Genomic DNA, 22,862 nt, shown 5'->3' on the forward strand with positions numbered 1-22,862 from the left:
TGTTAGTGAGAAGAAATATAAAAACAACTTTTACATGCGATGGACATCAGATATGCTCATCTTTGCTTTGAAAGCACCTTGAGTAAAACAGCTCTATTAATGATTCACATACAAAAGATGCAACCCGTTTTACAGAATACGGAAGTTTATTGCGCATAAACCCCATTGTAATTCATGTCGTGAATATGTTGCACAAAACCATCAAAGATGATTTCTCCCCACAGGATGAGAAATTCTCACTGACATTTGTAGACGGGAAAATCGTGCATATCATCACATTATGTTGCCACTGCATGATTTTGTGGGAGAAGATGCCCCCCTTAAGAACAATGTGCATTATTAAATTGTAACACAAGTTTAATATAAAACATTTTCAGCTGGTTAAACTTAGAAATGAAAGTTTACCTGCTGCCTTAAAATTGTGAGAACTCAACTTTCAACTCAAAAATAGTCAAGACAACGCATTACTTCAAGAAAAAAAATAAACTTATGTGATGCATGTAATTAAGTAATGCATTGTCTTGACTATTTGTAAGTTGAAGTTTTGAATAACCTATGACAGCTAAAGCATGAATCCCTGTAAAAGAGATTTATCTAAAAGGCAAGTTTATTTTATTGTAGCTATACAGGCATATGAATATTTACATATTGCCCATATTTTATTTGAGGATATGTCATAATCTAGCAACTCTGAATTCAAATTGAATGATTTCACTTCATTAACCTATAGGGCTTTAATGAATGGCAAAGATGTCTGAAATGTACAGTACATCTATATCATGGAATTACTGAATAATAACCCCATAAATGCGTACAATTTAAATTAAAAATACATACATGCCACTCTGGGCCTTTTTTGCCAATTCTGGGGTGACCATCTTACCCCAAGGGACTAATTTTATCGTTTTACTTGAAAATAAAAATATGTTCTCCACAATCTAAAAACATTGTGTCTACAAATCCCTCATTAACAAATCCACACAAAAAACTTGGATATTCAACACCTCAAAACTGTTTGGACTAACAATCTTACAAATGTTGATCTTCAGATGAAATGACAAAATAAAGAAGAACATATTTTGTGCCATCTATGGTCAACAGAATACAAATAAGGTCTTCAGCTTGCCTCATCTTACCCTGCGTTGCTGCGTATATGAGCAGAAAACAGCAAACACACATACAACATTCCAAAGTCAATGGATTTATTTCCGTTGCACTGAAGTTGTTCACAGTAGTTACAAGGGGATACGTTAGCGGCGATTCTATTTTTCCCGCTCTGTATTAATCAAATCCGTGATACATTACAATCCAGCTCTCCCAAAGTACAAAATAGGAAGGACAACAATGTGTATTGCTTAGATTACATCTCCACTTATTCTCCACGCTGTATGTTCCCATAAGTGATCATGTGTTATGACATCCCAGACCCCCATCCCGAGATCATGATGCAGTACAGCATGTGGCGAGAAAGCGTTCACGATAAGGGAGATGAGAGAAAAACGACAAACTGAAAATGAAGGCATGATAATGGGGGAAACAATTCGATGATAAAAAAGGTGAAGGGGAGGAGAAATTTAACATCCATAACATCATGCAAATTAAAGCCAAATGTCGGACATGCAATACGAGAGATAGAGTCAGGAGCCGCAGGATCCCCTTGATGGTTTTAAGAAAGTCGTTTGCCCAAAGTTGTCTATTTACAACATGTGATTTGAGCATGTCCACCTGTTTTACACGCACAATGAGATGAGTGACAAATATCAATACTTCATTATCCCTCACCCCCCCCCACCCTCACCCTAAAGAGGCTAGTCTACATTCTTAAATTACCAGTAAATAATTTAACATATACTACAAGCTCTTTATTCTGGTCAAAGCCGGGAAAGAAAGAGTGCTTCATTCACAAAATCGGATAAGTGTTATCGTACACAAAACACAAGATCCTTCAAACAATCTGACGAGTCGCCCTGATGCAAACAATAAAATCTTCACCACCCGGTTTTGTATATATAAATATTCCCCAGCTGAATAAATTAAAAGACAAAAACACATAAATAAGTTACAAAAAAGAAAAAATCTCTAAAAAGGTCTCTGAATCCTGCAGATGTTTCTCAATAAAAATTAAACACAAAATAAATAAAAATCGAAAATTGACATCAAGAGTAACCCTTGAATACATTAAGCATAACGGTCATTCAAATCTAACATTTCATGAACGCTACATGAGAAAAAAAACAGGATGTGGCAACACAATTCATCTAAGCAATGTCACTCATAGACATTTGTTACATAAGGAATATTTTAGTCTGTACAACAGAATAGATCATTTACTGTGACGCCCCCCCCTCCCACCCCTGTATCCCAGTCCATGGTTCACACCGAAGTTCTTCCCATTATTTTTCAAATAGGTTCTCCAAATCTTGTACAGCAATGACACTTGAGTCCATAAAATGTTTTAAATTCTTCATTTCACAAAAAAGACTACAATGAAAAGAATACAATCCAACAACGGTCCTCGAGGGCAACTCCTCAAACACGTGCGTTATGATGTCCAGAGTTCCATTCGCCATTTGTCCTTTTGTAATGTCCTGTATGTACTGTACGTTTGTGTGTGCATTAGCAGAGAGAGGGGATAGGAGAGAAGATGAGCAAGGATTTAAAAAAAAAAAAAAAAAAGAAAAGAAGAAAATCTGAAAGTTTAAATAAAAAAGATGAATTGTTGGTTAGCTTATTGAGAATTCATAAACATCTTTATTTTAAGGCTTCACTCCAAATCCTTGGAAATGTGTGGCTGTATGTACAGTAGCTGCAGGAGGAAGGAGCTGAGGAATAGGTTGGAACAGCTCTTGTTGGTGTTTGGGGTGTTTAGATGCATCAGAATGAGGAGTTTCCCTCAGCTGCTTGTACTGAACTTCCTGTGTAATGTGCCTTCCATCAATGTGCCATACATGAATCTTGTGCAAGAGCAGGACTTGGGCTTTAACACGTTTTCTGGATAATTCCTGGTAGCAGAAATAAATAAAGGCATCATAAAACAGAATTTAACAAAACACTGTGAAGAACAAACAACACTGGAGAGAAAAAAAATATATATGTGTGTGTGTCTGTAGGCGCCTTTTATAAAGTGTCGGGTCAGTACATACAGTACTTCAATATTCATTCCATTATATAAAACTTTGTAGAGGCTTGGTTAAAACCAGCTTGAGTCAACAACATCCTTTCAGTATTCACTGGATTCTTTTATTTTTATTTTATTATTTTATTTTAAAACTAGTAATCTAGTATTTCTCCTGGTTTTAAGGTTGTTCCTGTGTCCCAACTGATGGTGCCATCTTGGCTTTGTCTTGGCCAGACGGACATTTGGAGTCATTAGGCTCAGGCTCGTGTCTCTTGCTGTTGGCATGCTTGGGCGTGCCGGGCGGATGGGACACCTGCCCGTTCTTCTCATCTGAAAAGAGCTGTTTAATTACGTCAAAGAAGTTACTCAATGGGCTGCCTGGGTGCACAGACGGGAGAAGAGGAGAAGAACAAGAAAACAAGAAAGGAGAGAGAGAAAGACAGAGAACAAATACATGAACAATGAGGATCACAGACGAGGCAAGGTGAGATGATGAGAGGCAGGATGAGACTGCATAAACTGGAGACAAAAAGCCATGTATATGACATGGATACAGCACACATCTGCAGGCATGTTCAACGGTTTGACAGTACAGCTGTATTAATGTTCAAAGGTCTTATTGTGGTAGTGAGTATCTGTGGTTGGGCAGTCTCCATCTGATCTGTGATCTTCACTGGATGGAATGAAAACAGATGTGATTATGTACTAATGAGTGATGAGGTTCAGGCAATAAATTTGAGGTTTGATATATATATATACATACATACACACACACAACCTGAATTCCGGAAAAGTTGGGACGGTTTTTTTTTAAATTTGGATAAAATGAAAACTAAAAGACTTTCAAATCACATGAGCCAATATTTTATTCACAATAGAACATTGATAACATAACATGTTTAAACTGAGACATTTTACAATTTTATGCACAAAATGAGCTTATTTCAAATTTGATGCCTGCTACAAGAATTTGGTCCCATTCTCGCCTGATATAGGTTTCCAGCTGCTGAAGAGATCGTGGTTGTCTTTGACATATTTTTTGTTTAATGTTGCTCTAAAACCTTTATATACCTTTCAGCATTCATAGTGCCTTCCAAAACATGCAAGCTGCCCATACTGTATGCACTTATGCACCCCCATACTATCAGAGATGCTGGCTTTTGAACTGAACACTGATAACACGCTGGAAGGTCTCCCTCCTCTTTAGCCCGGAGGACATGGCGTCCGTGATTTCCAACAAGAATGTCAAATTTGAACTCATCTGGCCAAAGAACACTTTTCCACATTTTAAATGGGCCTTGGCCCACAGGACACGACAGCGCTTCTGGACCATATTCACATATGGCTTCCTTTTTAGCATGATAGAGCTTTAGTTGGCATCTTCAGATGGCACGGCGGATTGTGTTTACCGACAGTGGTTTCTGGAAGTATTCCTGGGTCCATTTAGTAATGTCATTGACTCAATCATGCCGATAAGTGATGCAGTGTCATCTGAGGGCCCGAAGACCACAGGCATCCAATAAAGGTCTTCAGCCTTGTCCCTTACACACAGAGATTTCTCCATTTTCTCTGAATCTTTTGATGTTATGCACTGTAGATGATGAGATTTGCAAAGCCTTTGCAATTTGACGTTGAGGAACATTGTTTTTAAAATATTTCACAATATTTTTACGCACTCTTTCACAGCTCTGCCCATCTTTACTTCTGAGAGACTCTGCCTCTCTAAGACATCCCTTTTATAGCTAATCATTTTACAGACCTGATATCAATTAACTTAATTTGTTGCTAGATGTTCTCCCAGCTAAATCTTTTCAAAATTTCTTGCTTTTTCAGCCATTTGTTGCACCCGTGCCAACTTTTTTGAGAGCTGTAGCAGGCATCAAATTTGAAATGAGCTCATTTGGTGCACAAAATTGTAAAATTTCTCAGTTTAATTGTGAATAAAATATTGGCTCATGTGATTTGAACGTCTTTTAGTTTTCATTTTATTGAAATTTAAAAAAACATCCCACTTTTCTGGAATTTGGGTTGTGTATATATATATATATATATATATATATATATATTCTTCATTGATGTATATTCACACACAATTTAGAGTGTGTGTGTGTGTGTGTTTTTATATATACAGTTCACTTACTAACTGGTTTATAAGAGTCATGTGTTTGGGAATCAGACTACACTGGTGACAGACTATGTTTTGGATGAAATGAAATATAATGGCTTATGATAGTCTTTTGTTCAGGAATTGGACTACACTGTTTGCAGCGTTTGTTAGATGACCCGATATAAGTGTCGGGTCTACCCTGGTTTCTGTATGTTTCTCTCTGTATGCCGTTGTGCTGTTGTTGGTGTTTTAAAGGAACTGGACTGGTTCCCAATCCTACTCTAATTAAATTTGTCTTCATTATATAACAATTATAAATGGTGCTAAAACTTCTGAACTAAATGGAATCATGAACAAATTTCAAATTTCATTATGTATTGCATGAATTAACAAAGAATCATAATGGAATCCAATCATTGTCAGAGAATATATTTACACCCTGGTACATATACAGCTAAATATATTCATGCTAAATTCATTATTTCTGCTTTAAATCAAAGGTAACCAAACCAAAAATAAAACCTCATAAATGGCTTGAAATGTAGTGGTACAATTGTTGCAGATTCTGAATACACCTGACGGCCAGCTCAGAAGGATTAACTACACACCCTATTTGACACCAACACAGGCTTGCAAACCATCACCTCTTTTTCCAATTTCATAAGTGGCTGAGCAGCAGTGGCCCCGATAGCACAGGCTGTAGCATTGCAGACTGTGGCCTATGTGAACACTAGAGTATATTGCCTTAGTTACAGAGCTTGTCTCTGAGTCTCTCAACACAATCTGGACTCCTCACAACATCATGACAGAAAGCTCGAAACTGCCACTTCTCTAGAAGACAGGCTGCTTTGCCACAGCCTAAGAGACTCTCAAAGAGATCTGACAGCTGTAGCAGCTTCGAGACACACAGGAAACTGCTTCAGGATTTCTACTGTGAGCCATTACAAATGATCAGCTCCAGTACAGCATGGCTATTTTTCTCTTATGGGGAATGTTCTGAGCTGCAGTGAAATATGGACAAAAGTATTGGGACACACCTCTAAATTACTGAAATCATTTTCAGTCAGACCCATTGCCACAGGTATATAAAAATCAAGCACCTAACCATGCAGTCTACATTAAAAAAGGGGAGGGAGGGCAGCTTTTGAAGAGTTCAGTCAATTCAAGCATGGTACTGTGATAGGATGCCACCTTTGCAATAAGTTAGTTTGTGAAATTTCATCCCTGCTAGATATTGCATAGTCATCTGGACTATTATTGGAAAACGGAAATGTTTAGGAAGAGCAGCAACTCAGCCAGGAAGCTGAAGACTACGTAAAGTCACAGAGCTCTAGGCTAAACACAGTGGATTTATGTCTCACCCTAAAAATTACACAACCAGGTTAAGGTAATATGAATTGACATCATATTAAAATTAATGCTTATGGCATCTTATGACCTGCATCTTTATATATATATATATATAAAAAAAAGCAGCTGAAACTGCAAATGAGCTCTGAGAACTATGCAATTGAGGCATTATTTTATTGTTCCTAAGATCTTGTGTGTTAGTGGGATCACATTTTTGACAAAAAATGGCTAATGACAACTCTATTTCTTTAAAATTACTTTTAATCCAATAGTAAACCCAAAACATTTTGAGCAGAATTTACTTGTTTTAATACTCATACTGTATTTATAGGGCCTTACATAAGTAGGTCACACTGAGCAAACTAGTCCCTTTAGTATTCTGCTCATTATATAGTGACTCTACAGATGATTATTTCTACTGTAAAAGTCCCAAATGATCAACATGAAAGAAGTGTTTAGAGAGAAGAGGTGCTGAGATGCATGCTAACATGATCTTCAAATAGAAAACCTGGTTTAACAGACTCATAAGAGCTGCTGATTAAATGTCTAAATTAATGAGGCCTTTCACCAAAGTGATTCAGATGCAACAATCGACCCACAAAACAAAGTAGAATGATGCAAGAATTGAATACGGAGAGAAAAACAACATGAAGTATGTATGAAGCTTTCATCACTCTAGAGAATTTAAACTTTCATGGACTGTCCTATCAAGTGAGATCATGCACACACACTCCCACACACATCTGTGCATATGTGCATTTAAAGTGTTTAGTTCACCCAAAAATGAAAATTCTGTTATCATTTACTCGCCCTCATGTTATTCCAAACCTATAAGACTTATGTTCTTCTTCGGAACACAAATGAAAATATTTTCAATGAAACATGAGAGATTTCTGTCCCTCCATTGAAAGTTCATGCAACCAAAATTTAAAAAAGAAATTGTAAAAATAATCCATACGAATCAAGCAGTTTAATCAGTCTTTTGAGAAGACATAAAAGCCTAAATTAAATCTGTTCATCATTTAAAAGGCTAGGTCATCCAAAAATGAAATTTCTGTCATTAAGTACCCACCCTCCCGTTGATGACCTTGATGACCTTTGTTCATCTTTGGAACACAAATGAAGATATTTTTGATGAAATCCGAGAGGTTTTTTATCCTCCATAGAAAGCAACCACATTCAAGGTCCAGAAAGGTATTAAAGACATTGTTAAAATAGTCAACGTGACTGCAGTGGTTCAACCTTAATGTTATGAAGTGACGAGAACAATTTTTGTGCGCAAAAACAAAAAAATAACGACATTATTCAACAAATTCGTCTCTCCACTGTCATTCTCCCATGCTATTTATGTTGCAGCGCTTCCAGGTTCCACGTCAGAACGCCGGCTCAGTATTGACAAACGTAAACAGCGTAGGAGAATGTCAGGGGAGAGACGAATTTGTTGAATAAAGTCGTTATTTTTGTTTTGTTTTTGTGCACAAAATGTATTCTTGTCGCTTCATTAAGGCTGAACCACTGTAATCACGTCGACTATTTTAATGATGTTTTTACTACTTTTCTGGACCTTGTGGTAATTTCATTGCTTTCTATGGAGGATAAAAAACCTCTTGGATTTCTTCAAACATATCTTGATTTGTTTTCCGAAGATGAACGAAGGTTTTACAGATTTGGAATGACATGAGGGTGAGTAATTAATGACAGAAATTTCATTTTTGGGTGAACTGACCCTTTAATACAATTGTGTCTCTTCTACTTTTTGATGCGCTAAAGATTAGCATTTTTTTTTTAAAGAGGAAAAGAAGTCTTATGGTTTTGGAACAACATGAGGGTGAGTAAATGATGTCAGAATTTTCATTTTTGTGTGAACTAACCCTTTTAAAGGGTTTTCTGTGTATAAGTGCCACGCATGGGACACCGTGTGTATGACAAAGTGACGTACACCGTGGCAGAAGAGTTAAAATAGACCTCTTACCACCCTTTGAACGCTTTCCTGTCAAAGGAACATGACATATTACTGTAACATGTCTGATCAAATAAAATATTCAGCCTATAATGACATTCTCAATGCACCCTATTGACTTTACAGTAATGACATGAACTCAGTGATTAAATTTTCTTGCACAGATGTTTATTACGTGGCCACATCTGTTGAGAGTGAAGCATGCTGGTGCTCAGTGCTGTGCAGGTCTGCTCACGGTCAGTAAGGACAGGACACTCAAGCTCACGTGCCCGTTCACTCAACAGCCGCCGTGACCAAGAGCCGTGGGAGAGCAGGGGGTGAAGGGCAAAGCCAGGGGGAAGGGATGGACGTGACTGACAGGGTGAGAGGATGGCACATCTTTAAAGCTACACTGGTGATGGGTCGTGATCCTGATAACAGCTCTTCTTTAAGACAGTCCAAATGTATGCAGAATGTAGGTTATACTGTCCACAATAATTTTCTGTATGAAACATGGGACGCATAGATGACCTGTTACATTTGCTAAAATCTGCAGTATTCAACCAAAGCGCACAGTGACAGGCATTGTACCTCACTATACAAAATGTCCAAATTGACCTTCCATTTCAAGAGTAATGAATGAACCAGTATACCAATACTAGCACATTGTATACTGCCTACTATTTTTAAAAGATAGTATGTGAAAGGCTGGAATACAACACACAACTTTTGCCCAGACTTTGCCCCAAATTTCAGTTTGGACGAGTCAACGCTAGTTGCTGAATGAAGATTTCACAGAAAATAATGTAGTGTATTACAGGCAAAATTTTTAGCTTCAGATTATGATTTCATCCAGTCGGATGATATCAGGCATGTAAATTTTGAGTTGATTTTAAAACACATGCAATGAGGCGCATGTTTCTCACTGTTTGTTGTGTTCCAAACTACTTGAAATTCTGATATTTTGCGATCCTTAGTCATTTAGTGTATGATGCATTTTTATCTGTAATCATTTACAAAGCCGGCAAGTACACACTTGAAATTTTAAAATCTGATCAGAAGTCATGCAGTGCATTCCACCCTTTATGCAGCGCTAAACATTCTAAACTATTACAGTAAACAGTTATTTTGTATTTTTGAACTAATTCTGATGAAAACTATTGTAATTCTTTTAATAAAATAAAGACAGAAATGTTACAAATTGTAGTTAATATTGCTTATAGTTAAATTAAATTTTCAATCTAGTTAAATTCCAATACACTGGAAATGGAAGTTGAACACATTGCATTGTGGGATACAGTACCCAGTGCAGTGTGCATACTTTGGCATATGCAAGTCATTCAGGTATTTTATGTACAAGGAAAATGTGCTTATTGTGCACAGTAGACATACAATAATGCAGAAATGAGAGAGATATTGCTTTTGAAAAGTAAGGATTTGTCCAGCAGAGGGAGCTGTAACAGGGTCTTCACCATGTGCACAAACAGCCATATGAGAAGACAGCCAAAGGATTTCTCTGTTCTCTTATTTCATCATCTCCAGCAGGAACCACAGTCTAGCCCATCACATTTATGCTCGTAAAACGAACAGTTTGAAGCCACATTCATTTAATTGGGACACAGGTTTGATTTGAATATCTGCGAGAAATTTCCTGGATATGGATATAAACCCTTGTTAATACACGCGAGGGGGCTCTAGCATGCTCTCTGAGCGTGTGTGACAGCTAAGGAGAGTGTGTGCGTGTGTGCCAGTGCCTTGCAATGCAGTTCTGTGCAATGTACTTTGATAAGGTCAAACGTGTATTTCCAGCACCTTTAAATAAGACATCACATCCGACATTAATGGAACAGAGGATACATTGTGTCTAACCCTTTTGAGAAGTTTATTTTCATATTAACGGCCTGAAAATGTCTTTGAAACCACCTCTAACAATAGTTAGATACTGGAAAAACTCATTTGACCTTGATGGGTGTGTGCAGCGTTCAGTGCTCTGCAAGGGTGGGCTAGGCGCCATGCATGTTCAGGATGCTGTGTAAGAGAGCAGAAAGAGAAAGAAAGAGAGAGCCAGAGGAAGAGGTGTGTCAGTGGAGTGATTGGCCACTCACCAGACAGCTGCTGGACACCAGGCTGGTCATGTGTACTTAACAACTGAGCCTGAATCGTCTCCACCACCCGCTTGAAGCGTCGACTGGGACCTGCGGGGGACACGCAAACACAGACAACATCTCTTTGAATGTTTCGCATTGATCCTGTACAGACTGGTACATGTGTGTCTTTTGAAATAAATGTACATTTATGCTGATACATCCTGGGTTTATTCTCCCTAGCGGCTGCCTCATAAAGACTAATGGGATGGGGCTGATTTTTATGGTGCATTTGGCCCACGGCTGAGTTTATGACACGTGCACACACATACATTCTTTAAAATGCGTGACTTTAAGAACAAGATTCAGTCCCTTTTGTGTAGCCAAGAGAGCAAAAACGAGGAAAGGGGGAAATGAAAAGCGAGGAACAGGGTGTGCGGTAATGGCACCAGCAGCGTGGGATCTTTTTGGATTGTCCTTTGAAACACAGCAGGTTGAAAATGCATAGTGATTACCAGGAGGCAAAAAGGCCTCTTTTAGTTTAATTTTTTCCATTACCCCCTCGAGCAGTTGGTCTATTTCCAGCGTGAGAGAGGGGGAGTGTAATGGAGGAAGGGAACCGCTAGCGGAACGAGAGAGAGAAAAATTCTCTCACCACTGCGACAGACAAAGTTCAACATCATCAACCAGCCTCTCCATCACACACACACACACACACACACACACACATATCCCTGTGCATTTCTATTGGCTGCCAGTGAGTTTATGACATCAAAATGGGCTTCTCACTGTCGGCATGGTTACCTGAGAGCAGTGTAAAAGTGACAGAATAGATGCCGTTCTCCTTGGTGGCAGCCGTGCTTTCGGTGTAGGTGATGTCCACCTGGAACTTCACTGGTTTTTGGAACACGGTGGGGCCGGCCGTGGACTTGTATTCTGCCCGGAAACTCGTTTGAGACACCACACTGTGGCTGAGGCTGGGAATCTAAAATAATAGGACAGAGGTCTTAAATGTCTTAAAAGTATCAATCACCCTAAAATGAATATTATTGCCTTTAGAATCCAATGTCTTTCTTTTTTCTTAAGGTGAATTTTTCTAGAATATCCAGGATATTCTTTTCAATACAATGACAATGAAGGAGGTATCATAAAAGTATCATAAAAGTGGTGCATATGAATGTGCTACATTTCAAGTCTTCTGAAGGCATATGATTTGTGTGAGGAAGAGACTGTAATTGTTCACTGAAATCTAGACGTCCATCTTGGCTCTCTTATGTGCGTCCATGAGGTAAGTTATATCCAATTTGGAATAAAGCTTTATTTTGAGTCAGTCAGTTTTCAATCAGTCAGTTTATACTGTCCACAAAACTGGTCTGAATGATTTGTTCAAGACTTGAAATACAGCACACAAGTCTGATATTTCTGATATTTTTATGATGCTTGTCCATCTTTTTTAAAACTTAAAATACCCATGAAAGTAAGAAAGTCAAACAGGATTGGAATGACATGAGAATGAGTAAATGACAGAATTCACACACTCATTGGAGACTTACAGAGAGAAAGGCATGGACAATATCTGCTTTGATGGAGCTCAGAGGCTTGTCCCGAATCACCACAAAGATCTGCTCCTCCTTTTCGAGGTTAATAAAATTTCCAAACCAAGATTTTTTGGCAAGTCTGTGAGAAGAAAAACAGGAGTGAACAAGACAAAACAATACACAAACATCACTCAACTCATGTACCATCCATCAATCAAGTATACATGTTGCAAGTATAATGTTGCAAAGGTTTGGGGTCGGTAGGTTTTAATGTTTTTGAAAGAAGTCTCTTATGCTCAAAGCAGTAAAACAGTAATATTTATTGTGTAAATATTATTACAGAAATAACTGCTTTATATTTGAATACATTTTAGAATGTAATTTATTCCTGTGATGCAAAAAAAAAAAAAAAAAAAAAGTTTCATCAGCCATCACTCCAGTCTTCACAGTCACATGATCCTTCAGAAATCTTTCTAATATGCTGATTTGGTTCTCAAGAAACATTTCTTAATATCAGTTTAGAAAAAACAGTTGTGCTGCTTTGTGAAGAACAGCAGCAGTTTTTTAAATAGAAATATTTTGTAACCTTATAAATGTCTTTACTGTCAGTTTTGATCTAATGATTTAATAATAATAATACTTACTAACTTGAACTTTTGAATGATATATATTAGGGCTGCACGATACTGGAAAAAACTGACATTGCGATATTTGTTTTTCTGTGATATATATTGCGATATGAAAACAGTTTCACCAGATGACTGAAATAACTCTGGGAAGAATTAATCATTCTGATTTTGTAGGGGAGTGAATCTGTATAGAAAATAATAAACAAATGACAAGCATTAGATAAATACAATAGAACAAAGAAACAAATAAAATAAACAGTGCTTTATGTTTTTCAGTTAAAGGATTAGTTCACTTCAGAATTAAAATTTCCTGATAATTTACTTTTTTTTTGAGGAAAACATTCCAGGATTTTTCTCCATACAGTGGACTTCAATGGTTACCAACGGGTTGAAGGTCGAAAAACTGCAGTTTCAACACAGCTTCAAAGGGTTCTACACGATCCCAGACGAGGAATAAATGTCTTATCTAGTGAAACAATTGATCATTTTCTACAAAAAAATAAACATTTATATACTTTTTAACCACAAATGCTTGTCTTGCACTAGCTCTCCGATGAGCCACGTATTACGTAATCACGTTGTAAAGGTCACGCGTGACGTAGGTGGAAGTACCACGGAAGGGTTTTGAACTAATTGAACTAAATTGTCATATACAATATGCTAGCTAGTGCAAGTATATACCAATTAGGTCAAACTTTGACCTGTGGAGGGCAGTAATATACTTAGTGTCTACACTGCCGGAATTCTAATAGAGAAGAAGAAGAAGAGAGAGAGCTAGTTCAAGACGAGCGTCTATGGTTAAAACTTTATTTTTTTTAGAAAATGGCTGATCGTTCACTAGATAAGACCCTTATTCCTCGTCTGGTATTGTTTAAAGCCCGTTGAAGCTGCACTGAAACTGTAATTTTGACCTTCAACCGTTTGGGGCCAATTGAAGTCCACTATATGGAGAATAATCCTGGAATGTTTTCAGCAGAAACCTTAATTTCTTTTCGACTGAAGAAAGAAGGACCTGGACATCTTGGATGACATGGGGGTGAGTAAATTATCAGGAAATTTTTATTTGAAAGTGGACTAATCCTTTAATCACGGATCAATTATGATCCCTATACTTGACATCGCACATGCTGCGATGTGGCTATCGTGGATGCACACATCGTGATATCTATGTTAAATCTATTTATTGTGCAGCCCTAATATATATATTTCAGCTTCACCAATAGTGAAGAACAGTTGGCAGAAGAATTTCAGACTATCAAATGGTAAGTTTGTTCAAAAATGTTAGTTCACAGTGAAAACATATCGAGGTTCCCCCGGAGAGCTTGGCTGAATTTCTCTCAAAGTGAAATACAGACTGAATGCTGTCGAGATGGGAGTTAGTAAGTTGTCAGTCAGTTGATGTGTCTCTAGGACATAGCAAGAAATAAAAACATGTATGACTTAAAAAGTGACATTATACAGGCTGTCGAACAATTCAAAACTTACATGATATATATGCTGTGCAGCACCATGCAAACCTCAAAAACAATTATTTCAATTTTGCATTTAAAATTCGAGAGTTAACGAGAGTATTGGTAATCTAGAATAAGATGACAGGGTTTGTCACAATACAGGATTAGTTGACAACTGAAAAGGCTGGGGAGGTCAATGAAAAGTTACTAAAACCTTTCAATAAAAAGGCCTGTATGGAGGTTTGAATGCTGGCATATGGCTCATTTCTCAGCCCTGCTTGAAATCAATGGGATTTTACCACAGTCAGTGACTATCAAGGCCATCTTTGAGCCAGCCAACATAACGTGACACTAACTCACCAAAAACTTGGGAAAAAACAGAAGAAAAATAAGAGGAAAACATTTCAGAAGAAAGTTTCCACTGTGGTGCCGCTCTGTGTGGCTGTGAAGCTAAGTGGAACTAAAACACTGAATTATTCACGACGAACTATTCCCTGATAATGTCTTTAGCAACAAACTAGGCTAATGGGGCCAGGAACAGTATTTGGACCACCACATTAACTTTTGCTGCAGAGTTTTCAGAGCTCCTTTCGACTCAAAATAAAATCTGGAGGAAAAAAAAAAGTATAAAGAGCAAAAGTTAAGTGTCTTAATTAAGCAAGCTTTAATTGAGTGTTGGTGATTTAACTCTAAACCGCTCAGGTTAACACAAAAAGTGATGCATTTAGCCCCACACCAAGCAGAATAATGAATATTGTACTATCATTCAATTATAATTAAGTATTATTTTAATGTTTCTTTCACACTTTGTGATTTAATAAAACTGCATATTTTACTTGATTGTCTTTGAAAATAGCTAATACTTACTCGGGGGAAGACTCTGGTGTTAGGTTGGACATTTCCTCTTGTGTGGGAACTGGAAAGAGACAAAGCGAACAAGCCTCAGTGGAATTTGCATCATACTCTATATCCAGAGAGATTAGACATTCACAACCTGAGGAGGGGAATGCTGATTAACCACAGCTAATTACTCCAAACCTGCAGAGATTAAGAGTAATTCAACCCCCCCTTCTATCAGCTCATCTGATCCTCTCCCCGGTAGAAGAGGGAAAGAGGAACAGCTGGAGGTGAAGGGAAATGCTTGTGGAATTTTCATTATCATTACTAGATTTATCATCAGATATAGCTGATAATGGAGTATCATTGAGTTTATTACCCAGCGATCTGTAAAATCAGTCCTTAGAGAATATACCTCACTAAGAGGGGAACATCAACTGAAAACCGCAATAAAAAAGGATTAGCAAGCATAATTCTTTTCCTAAAATGCTTTCTATATGCACATAGGCTATGGTGCTTTACTTTGCACCTGATCCTGCATTTCACTGCTTTAGTGCCATACATAACTAGGGTTTTATTATATAATATCCAATATCTTGGTACCAATCTTATAATTCATTTTATGCATGCACATTTCTGCAATTTTTTACATTTAGATTCATGAATTAACATCATGTTGATGTAAATGTGCCAAATTGAGTCAAAATGGCAAATTTTCATCTGCAGTCCCTGGGCAGGTTAATGTTAAAGGGTGAAAAAACTGCTTCAGGATGTTTCTGCCACTGCTGGTACCTTGTAGTTTCCTGCGGTGGAAACGTGGTGAGCCAAGGAAGCTGTTCTTAATGGAGTTGAGGCGTGTTCTCCACGGCATGCCTCCAATGGAGGGGCTGGGGGGTGGCGTTGGGCTAGGGGTCCCCGCTGGGCTCTCCTTAGGCGTGTGCACCGGCGTTCCTTTTGGAGTTGGCAAGGGGCTGCCCCTTGGGGAGGGGTGGGGCGTAACCTGTATGGTGGGGATAGATTTGCCGTTGTGGTCAGTCCCGGCCAGCGGGTGAAGGTGGTGAAGCCGGATGGGCGAAAGGGGAGAAAGGGGAACAGAGAGCTTGGGTGGCACCGTAAGTGGTGGGCGGCGCACTTTCGGGCTGCCAGGCATTGGCAGGGGCATGGGTTGGCAGGGTGTAGAAGGTTCCGACTTGGCCGCAGATAGCACTGCCGTTGTGTTAGGGAGCGGGTTGGACCTGGTGGCCTGCAGGGGCTTGTCTGCAACTTTGGGCTTGGCTGGAAGTGTCTGAGTTTTGTTGTTAGGCTGATGGGCATCTGTCTTTGGTTGAAAGGTTTTGGGGGAGTGGGGGCCTATGCCGTTCAGCCGGGACACAGGCGCGTGGGTGGGGCTGTGGTTAGGCGACTGCGTGAGTTCTGCGGATTGTGGAGGAACGGCGAACCGCCGCATGGGCTAGAAGAGCGCATGCACAGAGCCAGCAGCATAAAAAGAGCCAACACAGCCCATACACACAACACACGGCCCGGTAGTTAACAGGCATTACGGCGCAGACGCACACACACACACCAACACCAAACATGAAAGGATGGTGAACATAGCACCGGTGATGAGAGGTGAGGGAGGAAATGCAGAAAGAAAGAAAGAAAAAACATGCCATTAGCACAACCAGCCAAGAGGCAACAAGACAGTGGAAATAAAATGTTCCCAAACCAGTGTTCTCAAAACTAATCAAAACCAGCAACAGAAATTAGCAACAAAAAGCTTCGGGTTGTTGTCGGGATGAAATTAAAGAAGGTGTTGTCAGCATTGACTAAGCAAGCAGGAAATTTGTGCGATGAGCTTTGCTTTAAAAGGACGCTATTGTCAGAATACCTCATATCTTTTGAAATAATCATCATAAATTAAGTAGAAATGCCATAAAATGTGACAAGTCACAGTAGGTACTGACTCAATTCAACAATTAGAGTTTTTCAAGACAATAGCGCCACACGATCGAAATGGCTAGTGAAAATAAGTGCAGTTGACCATTAAACAGAGCATAGAGTACAATGCTGCTGCTGGAGGTATGATATGAGGATGCTGTTTGACAGATGACGCTGTATAATAATAATAATAATAATTGGGTCCGAAACGGGGGGATTGACACAATACGGGCCACTAAAAGTGAAGTGTGTGACTACAATAAGTGAAGGGAAATGCTCATCAAGCATATTGTAAAACATTAAAAAGAAATACAATGGTGTGTTAACTGTACCAGGTGCAACCCTAGCATGAGCATAAGAGCACGAATGCAATAAAATGGATTTTTAAAGCTGTTTCATACTGCTGGGAAGATTCTTCCATGACAAACCTTTAAGTCTGTGTCTGAGCAGTAAAACTAATCTCAGATGAGCTGTATCAGTGAGTTCTTCACAGACTAATTCAAATTACTTCCACCAAGTATGTTCTCTGTTTGAGCCATTTTCATCAGTGAAAGGGCGACACTGCAGCCATTCACCAATTGTAGGACATTTCAAACTGCAGAATATTTGATCAGGATCAGAATTGTCTTTGGGATGAATCATGTAGGGAATTTCTTGATGTAACTCAAGGACTGCATATTGGGAAGTCTTAGTAGTGGATTTGTAATCGGTTAGCCTCTTTAAACAAATCAACTGTAAAAGCTGGCTACATCCAGAGGCTTCACCATTAGTAAGGAACCAGGGATTTTCAAAGGATTTTAACAAGCCATTAGTGACTTGGGCTTCAAATATTTCAAGACAACAAGGCTGTGAATTGGGCATAGTTTAGCATGATTATGCTAAGCATGGTAGAATGACTGGGCTAGAAGTAGTCAAGGTGGGTCGGCAGGGACAGACAGCGATGTTGCTGCAGTATTTGAGTGATATATAATCGACTGTCTTGTTTAACAAAGCTAACAATATACATAACTATCATTAATGCTCCATAATCACTAACAACTATGAGAAATAATCTTTCATATTGCATTATGCCAGAGGTCTTCAAGCAGGGTCCTCTTGTTACATATTTTATAAAATGAAGTGTTGCACTTTAAACCTGGCCTATAATAACATATTATAGGTACCATATTATGTAGGTAACATATGGTACCATATTAATGTATTCACATACTTTTATGCACATACTTTACTGTTCAAAAGTTTGGGGTTGGTAAGATGTCTTAATGTTTTGTTTTGTTTTTAAAAAAAAGTCTCTTATGCTCACCAAGGCTGCATTTATTTGATCAAAAATACAGTAAAACAGTAATATTGTGACATATTATTACAATGGTTTTCTATTTTAATATTTTAAAATGTAATTTATTGCTGTGAAGGTAAAGCTGAATTTTCAGCATCATTACTCCAGTCTTCAGTGTCACGTGATCCTTCAGAAATCATTCTAATATACTGATTTGGTGCTCAAGAAATATTTCCTATTATTATCAATGTTGTGCTTAATATTTTTGTGGAAACCATAATACAAGCAGTCTACTGTGCTTAGCATAATTACTACATTTTTTTCATTGATGAATAGAAAATTTAAAGGAATAGCATTTATTTGAAATAGAAATTGAAAAAGTCTTTTACTGTAATTTTTTAACAATTTAATGTATTTTTTGCTCAATTAAAGTTTTTTTTTTATTATTAAAAAAATCTTACTGACCCCAAAATTCTGAATGGTAGAGTATATATATATATATATATATATATATATATATACACACTATTACAACACACTGCTGTACCACCTGTTGATGCATATATTCATGCTGAATGACTGTAGATCTGATGTGTCTTGTGACATGAGTTTCTCATCAATAGAAATTCTGTAGATAGATGTCATACCAGCTGGCAATGGACAGCAACACACCCAAACTCTTAGAGTAAAACAAATGATTTAGCATGGATAGAGGGCTTACCCGTGGACTGCTGAGGGGACTAGTGGACAGACCAGAAGAAGCTCCGCTGATGGACCGAGACCTAAAGTTACACAACATAGATAGTAATGACATTTCTACCACATGTACAGCACACTGTCGTAACTGTATAGGAGGTTAAGCATGTTGTGTGAGTGAAACATGATTAAATATTTGAGTTTACACTTGGACAGAGACAGCAGTATCACACAAGACCTTTATGTTTCACTATAAACTGCATTTTTGTTAATTATATGTCAACTTTCTATATAGGCCTATAGGTCTTTTTGTTGATCATGCTATTTTTACATTTTTAAGTTGCAATTAAATTTGAGCAATTTATCATTACTCATCCTAAGAATGTAAAAGGTCATCACAACCTTTTATGAGGTTCTCCATGAGACTTCCGAATTTCATTGTGTATTAGATGGTGAGCTTCAGTGGTTCTCCAATAAATGATTGGGATTTAATTGACCGTGGTCACAATGGGTTTTGTCATCAAGGCAAATTGAAACAGTAAATCATCCTTAAAGGCGTCAACATTCAGACTCACACGATTTGACTCCAGGAAGGATCTGATCCATAAACTGATCAATTGCATTTGCAAATGTTACTTAGATGAGAATTATGCATGGTCTCAAATTGTCTTTGATCATTCAAGCGTAAAAATCACAACACCAAATACACCGTGGCCTGATTCAGCGCAATGCTGATGTTCATTATATGCCTCTTGCATTCAGCTAATTAGCTTAGCCAAACACAGCGTCAGGAAAAGAGCTCTTTAAATGTATAATAAATGGCTATGGAATAAAGTAATTCATGGAAAGAAAGGCCAGACGCTAGAGGACAGTAATTATACGAGGAAATATTTCTACTGTTTAAGCAATGTACAGTATATGTAGTGAATCATTAATATTTTACAAGAGAGAAGCTACAACTATATTAAGAAAACTACCGCTTGTAAAAATGCTGTATTAAATTGTATAAAAGATGCAGGGGAGCTTTTCTGTTCAATTAAGTCATTACACTTTGAATTGTTAACATGCATAAATGTATTTGATCTATCTAGTCTGTCAGTGAAGCATTCATTTACTAGTGCCTAATTCAGTGCCCTGATACTCAATGCATTAATTAAATAAAAAACAAAGAATGAAATATTCAAGGCCCATTTTGTTATCTGGCAGACTAAACAGTGAATGCAGATGTAGGACAGGACAGTGAAACTCAAGGTTGAAGAAAAATGCCTGAACAGATGAACACAAACAATCGAATAACCTCTGTCTCTCACCTACTGTAAGTACACACATCACTCGAAGAAAAACAAACATCCAGGGTGAAGGCAAGAGAAGCGTGAAGGCAAAACGAGAGCGAGGGGAAGAAATTAACAATTTGGGATTTACCAAGGGACAAAAATGCCAGACATCAAACGAAACATGAAAGGCAAAATAAGGGAGATAAGATGCTTTTGATGTGTGTGGAGGGAGCCAGAGGGCCGCTGCTTTACCAAAACTGAGAGGCCAAGCCGGCAGGAAAAAACTTTTTTACAAGTGCGACCTCCACTTTTTTTCTTTTTTTTTAAATTCCCTCAGAAGCAAGCTAAGCTCTTAAGATATCAAATGTCAGTGGTTGAAATAAAAGGCCAGTGCTCTCTGTTGCATGTTTTGAGTGTTAAAAACCCCACTGCATCTTTAGAGCAGAAAAGAAAGCATGGCGGTGGTTTGTACCTCTCCTCTTTGCTTTGCAGTATGGGGTTGGCATCTGAGATATCCAAGCTTTTACTGAAAACAGATTTACTACAGTAAGAGAGAGTAAAGTTAGAGTAAATTTACAATAAGTAATAAGTAATCATGGAGTTGAGCCAAAGCATCTACACAGGGAAAGGACACGGGGCTGATGAAATGGATCACAATGAACATGGAAAAAAGTAAAACAAATTTGTAACACAATGTGTCAAAGATACAGAAAAATGAAAGGCACATTAGCAATCCCATTGTTCCCCTTAAAACCAATTTGAGAAGTCAAAATTTTCAATATGGCACATATAGCATGCTGCTTGACTAGATGAGAAACTGATTTTCAGAGAATAGCAAAACACTCTGAAATCATTGTTTTCTTTTTCCACAGATTTAGCTAAGCTCATTGATCTCATTTCTTGTACTCTTCATGTGCAATTTAAAAAACATTTCAAAGCTAGCATGCAGCTTCTGATAACTGTGAACATTTTTCCAAAGTTTATTTTTGCTTTTATGACACACGCTGTTGTCTTCAAATGTTCCTTTCGAGGCTTCACAAAATGTGATACTTTCAGCCGTTCTTACTGTGGCACTTGCTGCTATGATGGTAGAGTTTTGTAAATAATAGAGGAGCGAGAGATGTGTAGCTGTACCTCTGTCCGTGTTGTGCCATGTCGATGGCGCGTCTCACAGGAACAGGTGAACCACCCTCTGTCACGCTCAGCACCTCCATAGACTTGCGCTCTGGCCTCCTCTTGTTGTGTCTTGTCAAGAGTGGAGAGTCCACTCGCTTCCTGGGAGGATCTGAGGAGACCAGCATATGATAAATTCAATGATCCACATGAAAACAATCCATTAAGCCTATGGCATTCATAATGGAAAATAGTATTTTTTATAATGTCTTCAAGTATTTAAACAACAGTAAGATTCCCCCCCCCAAAAGAAATAAATACTTTTATTCACAAGGATGCATGAAATCAATGACAAGTGACACTAAGGACATTTATAATGTTAAAAAGATTTCTATTTCAAATAAATGCTGTTCTTTTGAACTTTCTATTCATCAAGGAATTTTGAAAAAAAATATTAGTTTAAAAAAAAAAAATGACTGAGTTGTTTTTACCAATCTCATTTCTGGGTGGTAGATTCTGATCCTCATGGCTGGGATATCTCTCCTTACGGTCCAGCAGAAGGAAGTAGATCATCTTTTCCTGGTTATCACTGGAGGTGGACAGGGCATGGAAGAACAAAATGTGTGTGGTCAAGACAGGTTTCTGATATACAGTAAAATCTGCAGTGCTCCAGAATAATCCTCAGCTCAACCTAATTAACATCATTAGTTAAAGAGCAAAGAGTAGCAAGCACCTCATTCCCAGAGAGCTAAAAGACATCCTGCAGAGATCACAGGATATCACTTATTTCATTAATGATGCACGAAGACATAAAATATCCGCAAAAAGAGTCTGGGCGAGTTCAAAAAGTCTTGAAATTCTCCCAGCGAGAGCCCTTGTGTTGAATTTTTCTGCCTCGGACCACACAGCGGGAAGTAAATATGACCGTCTTTGCTGCAGGCGCCATCTAAATTGTTTAAACGCTGGGCAAGAGAAGAGACAGAGGCCATGATGTTTTAGAAGGGAACACCCAGGCCATCTATCAGGGGGTCTAACGAAGTGATCACGCACAGCGGAGCGTGCGGGTGGTAATTGTGCGAGTACGGAAGATGACAGATGAGCAGGAGTGAAAGGACTTCTCTAATAGCCCGCAGCCAAGATGCTGTACTGCGTGTTTACTAACCCTAAAGAACAAGGATTTAAAATAATAATACCCTCACATATGGTCTCCCAAAGCAAACGCAGTCAGTCTTGTCTAATCATGAGGAAAAAAACATTTGGTATCATGGGAAACAACCTGTCTGGGGTGAATGTGAGGTGTAGCGTCGCCTTTCTTAGTTACTCACTCGTCTGACAGCAGGTCTTTCATCAGTTTGTTCTTGTCTCGGAAACAGCCTAGCGAGTGCATGCTTTCTAGCACATCTGGGTCGATGTCCTCAGTGGAGGGTAGCGTGCGGATCGCAACTTTCCGTGGCACCGGCTGTTCGGGTTCTGGCTCGTTCTTCCCTCCTCTGTGAACAAACACATAGATGTACAGAAGATCAGCACAAG

General features: G+C 38.3%; 1 protein-coding gene across 11 annotated transcripts in view; it reads right to left on the reverse strand.

Annotated features, from left to right (window-relative positions):
- Positions 1-1,182: 1,182 nt before the first annotated feature.
- brsk2b (BR serine/threonine kinase 2b) overlaps positions 1,183-22,862 on the reverse strand; it is a 141,134-nt gene continuing 119,454 nt past the window's right edge. Inside the window, exons 10-21 of one of the 11 annotated variants that reach the window (XM_051900902.1) lie at positions 22,658-22,822; positions 21,824-21,921; positions 21,354-21,504; positions 20,692-20,760; positions 18,971-19,031; positions 15,846-16,503; positions 15,084-15,132; positions 12,152-12,275; positions 11,403-11,583; positions 10,620-10,709; positions 8,548-8,565; positions 1,183-3,496 (exon numbers count right to left, since the gene is read on the reverse strand). In XM_051900902.1, coding sequence (XP_051756862.1) covers positions 3,297-3,496; positions 8,548-8,565; positions 10,620-10,709; positions 11,403-11,583; positions 12,152-12,275; positions 15,084-15,132; positions 15,846-16,503; positions 18,971-19,031; positions 20,692-20,760; positions 21,354-21,504; positions 21,824-21,921; positions 22,658-22,822 — 1,864 coding nt within the window. In that variant the 3' untranslated portion in view covers positions 1,183-3,296. Of the gene's footprint in view, positions 3,497-8,244; positions 8,566-10,619; positions 10,710-11,402; positions 11,584-12,151; positions 12,276-15,083; positions 15,133-15,845; positions 16,504-18,970; positions 19,032-20,691; positions 20,761-21,353; positions 21,505-21,823; positions 21,922-22,657; positions 22,823-22,862 lie in introns of those variants that run through there. The other 10 variants (XM_051900904.1, XM_051900906.1, XM_051900910.1 and 7 more) reach the window with 10 other exon arrangements.

Source organism: Ctenopharyngodon idella, chromosome 7, assembly GCF_019924925.1.
Source record: "Ctenopharyngodon idella isolate HZGC_01 chromosome 7, HZGC01, whole genome shotgun sequence".
NCBI lineage: Eukaryota > Metazoa > Chordata > Actinopteri > Cypriniformes > Xenocyprididae > Ctenopharyngodon > Ctenopharyngodon idella.